This window comes from Orcinus orca, chromosome 7, assembly GCF_937001465.1.
Source record: "Orcinus orca chromosome 7, mOrcOrc1.1, whole genome shotgun sequence".
In the NCBI taxonomy this organism is placed as follows: Eukaryota; Metazoa; Chordata; class Mammalia; order Artiodactyla; family Delphinidae; genus Orcinus; species Orcinus orca.
Window position 1 is genome coordinate 17817903 of NC_064565.1, and position 6504 is coordinate 17824406.

General features: G+C 60.2%; 1 protein-coding gene across 1 annotated transcript; it reads left to right on the forward strand.

Moving 5' to 3' along the window:
* Positions 1-459: 459 nt before the first annotated feature.
* Positions 460-6197, forward strand: EN1 (engrailed homeobox 1). The gene is made up of 2 exons (XM_004276498.3): positions 460-1999; positions 5126-6197. Exons 1-2 carry the CDS (start codon positions 1096-1098, stop codon positions 5440-5442), a joined length of 1221 nt encoding a protein of 406 aa, XP_004276546.2. The 5' UTR covers positions 460-1095; the 3' UTR covers positions 5443-6197.
* The last annotated feature ends 307 nt before the right edge of the window (positions 6198-6504 follow it).

Genomic DNA, 6504 nt, shown 5'->3' on the forward strand with positions numbered 1-6504 from the left:
GAAAAAGCCAGAGCAATAAAATAAAAGTCTGCTTCTTAGGCATGGGGGTTGCCAAAAGAGCCGATTCCCCTGTCTCCTGACCCTGCGCCCGGCGCGCACGCACCCGTAATCCTGCATTTCTCCAACAAGTTGTTTATGGAGTTGCTTCCCTATTTGCCTACACCCCGAAATCCAACACTCCTCGGTCTATTTTGCCCGTTCCTCGGTCCTGGCCTGAAAGAGGGGGAGGGGCTCGGGTGCGGGTTGGGGAGGGCGGGCCGGACACGCGGGGCCAGCGCCGCGGCGCCCCCTGTCCACCAGCGGCCGCCGCCCCCGGATTATTTATCCGCAAAGTCCCGCGCGCGCCTATTGGGCCGAGGCCCGGGTGTCAGCGCGAGTCCTGGCTCGCCATTGGCCCCGCACACGTGCGGCCCTGACTCACGTGCTTCCGGTTTGAAGGCAAAAAGTGTGCCTGGGTGATTTTTTTTTAAGCGAGAGAGTTTGAGCAAAGATCCGAGCTGTCAGAGATTTGAAAAAAAAAAAAAAAAAAAAAAGAGGCAGCCCCGGCGCTGGCGGAGACGCGCTCTCCCTGCAAAAAAAGCAAAGGCGATTAAAGGCGCTGCCAGCCTCGCGCTCTGGGCACAGCTGAGCGTGACACTCGGGGAAGTCAAACCCCTCAGTACTGCCTAGGAAGATGGCTAGACTTTAAAGACTATTTTTTATCTTTAAGAAAAAAAAATCTTGGAGATTTTTTTCTTTTTTATTGCTTTCTTTTTCCTTTCCTTTTATTTTTTTCCTCTCTTTTGGCCGTAGCTTACTCCCCATTTAAAACAAATCATTGAATCTGGTTGCAGAAAGAAAAAAGAAATAGCCAAGTGTCTCCATATCTGGATGTCTACAAATTAGAGGGAGAGACAGCGAGATCTGCTCGATAAGAGCGAGCGATCCAGGCCAGGCGCCTGGGCTTTTCTTTCTGCACCCGCCCCGTGCCTTCGCTGGGGCTTCGCCGGCCTCCTTCCTCCGCGCACCCCCACGGGCCGCTGGCAAAGTGGGGTGGGGAGCGAGGCGGGGGGGGCGGGGGCCGGCGCGGCGGCCGAGGCGGCGGGGCGGCCGAGCATGGAAGAACAGCAGCCGGAACCTAAAAGTCAGCGCGACTCGGGCCTCGGCGCGGCGGCGGCAGTGGCGGCGGCGGCGGCCCCCGGCAGCCTCAGCCTGAGCCTCAGCCCCGGCGCCAGCGGCAGCAGCGGCAGCGATGGAGACAGCGTGCCGGTGTCTCCGCAGCCCGCGCCCCCCTCGCCGCCCGCGGCGCCCTGCCTGCCGCCCCTGGCCCACCACCCGCATCTCCCCCCGCACCCCCCGCCCCCGCCGCCGCCGCCGCCGCCGCCGCAGCAGCATCTCGCGGCGCCTGCTCACCAGCCGCAGCCCGCGGCCCAGCTGCACCGCACCACCAACTTTTTCATCGACAACATCCTGAGGCCGGACTTCGGCTGCAAAAAGGAGCAGCCGCCGCCGCAGCTCCTGGTGGCGGCGGCGGCGGCGGCCGGAGGAGGCGCAGGAGGAGGTCGGGTCGAGCGTGACAGAGGCCAGACCGGCGCAGGTAGAGACCCTGTCCACCCGCTGGGCACGAGGGCGCCAGGCGCCGCCTCACTCCTGTGCGCCCCGGACGCGAACTGTGGCCCACCCGACGGTTCCCCGCCAGCCACCGCCGGCGGAGCGGGTGCGTCCAAAGCTGGGAACCCGGCGGCGGCGGCGGCGGCGGCGGCGGCGGCGGCGGCTGCGGCGGCCGTAGCAGCGGCAGCAGCAGCAGCAGCGGCCAAACCTTCGGACAGCGGCGGTGGCAGTGGAGGCGGCGTGGGGAGCCCGGGAGCGCAGGGTGCTAAGTACCCGGAGCACAGCAACCCGGCCATCCTGCTAATGGGCTCAGCCAACGGCGGCCCCGTAGTCAAAACTGACTCGCAGCAGCCCCTCGTGTGGCCCGCCTGGGTCTACTGCACGCGCTACTCGGATCGTCCGTCCTCCGGTGAGTACCCAGCCCCAGGCTGCGCCGTGCCTTTCGGCTCCGCGGACGCCGCCCCTAGAACTCTTAGCCTCCGGGTTGGGGAGAGCATGCCGGAGCTCGGGCGTTCTCTTCTCTCACGCCTGCTTCCTCCTCCTTGACCTCGGTCCCAGTCACAGTCGAGCACTGCACCCAGTTTTGCGCTCCTGGATACTGCGACCACCTCCCGGGAGGCTACAGCTCAGGGCACGGGAAGCTCGATCCTTCGGTGTTGAACTCCGAGCCCTTCCGGCCTTCTTTGTGTTTTACCTTTATTATTCTTAGGAAAGACACAAGCAGTCATTGCTTTTCCGTCCAGGGAAAGGGGTTTTTAGAATCAGCGAGAAGGTGGGCCTAGAAATCTGGGTCTGAAATCCCGCCAGCCTCGTCCTGCGGAGGCCGAAATCGAACAAAGCTGTCATTAGAGTAATAATCTTCACTTTGTGGTCTTACAGACACAAACACCATATCGATATTTTCTGCGGAGAGCTCACTTGCATAGAGATAGATTTAAGGAGACACAGGAAGGGAGAGAAACGCGTCAGATCGCTGTCCCTCTTCCCCAGGCCGGGTAGCCAAGAGAATCTGACCCGGGTGGGTGGAATTCAGGGAAGGGCAGTTGCTGAAACGGTGGGTGCCGAGAGCCCCTGGCCCCTGGTTTTCTAGAGCTGACAGACAGACAGTGGGAGAGAAGACAGGTCAGGCTCAGGTCAGAAAGCTGGGCCGAGGGCATGAGAGACCCCTCTGCCCCAGATTCTCCGAAGCACGCCTCGCACATCCTCCCGGCCCTGCCCCTTCCTTCTTTCACTCCTTCCTTTCGCACGTCTGCCAGATAGCAGATTTCTGTCAGCCATAGGCCCGTTTTTCTCGATTTTCCTTCGGCCCTTTACCCACATACTCCTTGCGCTTCGAGAACCCCAATCTGAGACCTACTGTGGGACAGCCGCTAGGCCCCGGGAGAGGAGGCTGCGGCCTGCCCGCCTCCCCGGACTGCAGCTCCCGGGAGACCGGTGGGAGCCAAGAGGAGGGCGGCAGGGGTTCTTGGCCTCCGATTGGGGTTCCGGCCACCGGGGTCTGGCAGGAGGCAGGGTACGGCGTAGCGGTGCGCCGCTCTACTCTGGCTGGTCTCCGCCTCCGCACCGCTGCCGGCTGCGCGCGGATCGATGCGCGCTATCAGCCCCCGCCATCTCGAGCCCCGTTATTGACACGGGCTCCCTGAACCTCCGAAAAGCTGCTTTGATTGACTCGCCTGATGGATAGAGTGATTGAGCTGTCAGGCCGTGAGGCTCGGGCTGGCCAGGAGGCTACGATTTTATTACAAGTGTTCCTCCCTCTGCGCGCGCGCGCGCGCGCACACACACACACACACACACACACACACACACACCCCAACAACAACAACACTCTAACCACGTCCGGGACGCACAACGCGCAAGCAGGGTCTTTCTGAGGATGTACACATTTCCTGGGCCATCGCTGCTCGCTAGGCTAATGACTACACTACACCAAGTCCTTCCTCCTGTCCCACCCCGCCTCCCAGTGCTTTCTGCACCGGGCTCAGGAGTGGGCCTTGTCTTTGTTCTTGGCTGCTTTCTTCTTACGAGCCTGGGGAGGCAGGGTGCTGGCTCCTTCTCCTGCATGAGCAGTTCAGGAAGACGAACCCCAGCCCGGACTTGCGGGGCGGCCAGGCCTGGACTCTTTTGTCACAGGACAGCTGGTGACCCCAGCGCTGGTCTGCCCCAGAAGCCAGCTGCCCAGTTTGCCCCTCTGTTGCTAGGTTTGGAGATGCCGGGGAAGATGCTTCTTCCAGACAATTTTATAGGTTAACGGCCCTGACAGGGACTTCACTTGACTCAGGAAGCTCCCATAAGCATGACAGGGCCCAGCAAGGAAACTCCAGGAGGCTTGGGTGTGCAGGCTGATGGGCAGAGGTGCAGGCTTTAGAGTCAGCCTTCTGTCTTTTCCCTTTTCTCCTCAGGGCTGGGCTCCACGGCAGCCCTCTTCGCAGACTAGGTTCTGAGGGACACGTCACTTTCCTAGGAAGGTTTCCTGTGGCCTCTTCCTCTACCCATCTTAGAGGCAAAGCACAGATTTTTGTCGGGATTGTCCCACTCTCTGTGTCCCTCTGCCCCTGTTTTGCTCGTGGATAAATAACCGTGCAAATAGGTGGGCAGGGAAAGCGGCTCTGGCTTGCTTTTGTTATTCAGTCTTCAATCCTGAAATTGCAGCTTCTGTGTCCAAAAGAGAGGTGAGGGAGCCGTGCCTGTGCTGCTGGGTGCAGGAATGGGGAGGGCCCTCTCTTTCTTACTGGCACCATCCAAAGGACAAAACAGAGAACTCAGGGCAGGGCACGTGGGTAAGGCATACAACCGGGTGAAGGCCTTTTCTCCCTTTTCAGGGAAACGGGTGGTCAGCGTCTTCCTGGGACCCTATAAAAGGGCTTCGTTTTAGGCCACAGGGACAGAAGAACAGGTCGAGGGAGCAGATGCTGAATACTTTGGAGCTAGACAGGTCTCTCACAGCGCCCTCCTTATCCCCTTGTTTTCTGGAGTCGATAGCTACAAGCAGATGGGGTCTTGTTGTAGGTGTGTGGGTGTAGGTGCGCTTCTTGAGGAGGGGGAGACGATTGGCTTTCAGGCTGGCGATTTCCCCAGGGCAATCCCGTCCTAGTGTCTTTACTACTACAGTGTTGAGCCTCTTTTTATTCCGGGACTGTGAAGACAGCAGGCCCCCGATCTCCAACTCTGGGTTGGGCTGGATGGAGCTCCAAATATCTCTCCATCTTGGACTCTGTGATTTAAGCCTATCACACGGCTCTCCTGTGCTGAACTGCGGTGTGGGTGCACACACAACTTCGGCCAACTTGCCTCCGTGACCCTCGGGCATCCCAGAGGGGAACCCAGCGACCCCAGAAGCCAGCCGATTGATCTAGGGGCTAGCGGGCGAGGGTGATAGGTGGGGGGCGGCGGCAGCGGGGCCTCGGCTAGCGCCCAGGAAGCGCGGGGCGCGATCCCCGCTCGGCTCCGCAATTCTCACGGCTTCCTCTGCCCTCTTCCCCCTCCCCTCTGCCCTCCGTCCCCACCTCCCACCCGTCCCTCTCTGCCGCTGCAGGTCCACGCACCAGAAAGCTAAAGAAGAAGAAGAACGAGAAGGAGGACAAGCGGCCGCGGACGGCGTTCACGGCCGAGCAGCTGCAGAGACTCAAGGCGGAGTTCCAGGCGAACCGCTACATCACCGAGCAGCGGCGGCAGACCCTGGCCCAGGAGCTCAGCCTCAACGAGTCCCAGATCAAGATCTGGTTCCAGAACAAGCGCGCCAAGATCAAGAAAGCCACGGGCATCAAGAACGGCCTGGCGCTGCACCTCATGGCGCAGGGACTATACAACCACTCAACCACTACGGTCCAGGACAAAGACGAGAGCGAGTAGCCGCCGCCGGCAGGGGCCGCGCGGTCCGGCCGCCGCGCCCGCGCCCCCTCCTGGTACCGCCACCGCCGCCTTGCCGGCCCCACGCCCGGGGAGAAATAATCAGCGCAAAGGAGGAGGAAGGGAACAACAGGGAAAAGAGAGAGAAAGGGGTCCCCAGGACGGAGAGTCGCGTTGGAACGAGACATTTTTCCAAAGGGAGAAAGACTTGGACAGGTGCTATCGAAAAATCAGATCAGTTCTCTCTTCACAGTATAAGGGACGAAACTGCGAACTCCTTAAAGCTCTATCTAGCCAAACCGCTTACGACCTTGTATATATTTAATTTCAGGTAAGGAAAAGAATTATGTGTAGCGATCTCTATTTGCTGGACTTTTTATTAATCTCCTTTATTATTATTGTTATAATTATTATAATTATTATAATTATTTTATCCCCCGCCTCCGCCTCGCTGCCCCCGGCCCAGTTTCGTTTTCTTTTGAATGTTACTGCTTCTCCGGTGCCTCCCGCCCCGCATCGCTGGCCCTCGTTTCTCTGGGACTTTTCTTTGTGTGCGTGAGAGTGTGCTTCCTCGCGTGTCTGCCCTTCTCCCGGCCCCCTCTGTCGGTCTGTCTGTCCTGCCCCCCACCCCTTTCGTTTTCCGGAGACTTGTTGAGAAATACGACCCCACAGACTGCGAGACTGAACCGCCGCTACAAGCCAAAGATTTTATTATGTTCAGAAACCTGTAGTCTGAAATAAAGTGTACGCTGTGCTCACGAGCGGCTGGCGGCCCTCCTCTTTGCGGGCTGGGGAAGGGCGAGGGCGCAGGCACACGGCGGCCCGGCGCACAGCGCGCGCTCACCGGGCTGGGAGCCGCGGCGGCTCGGCCGAGCCTTAAGATCCAACACCACACAATGAATACGGGGTGCCAGGGGGGCGCGGTGATAGGGGCGGCCCAGACCCGGGGATGGCCCGGGTTTGGAGGGTCTGGAGGGACGCTCTTGGTCTCCGATTGCCTTGAAAGGAGCCCAAAGGCCGGAACCCCCCAGTCCTGACTTCGGACACACCGCCGGGCTCTTGGGG

Excerpts from the sequence above, each read along its gene's own strand:
- EN1 (XM_004276498.3), top strand. The coding sequence starts at position 1,096 with ATGGAAGAACAGCAGCCGGAACCTAAAAGTCAGCGCGACTCGGGCCTC. Across the intron at positions 2,000-5,125 it reads CTCGGATCGTCCGTCCTCCG|GTCCACGCACCAGAAAGCTA; the intron begins GTGAGTACCCAG and ends CTGCCGCTGCAG.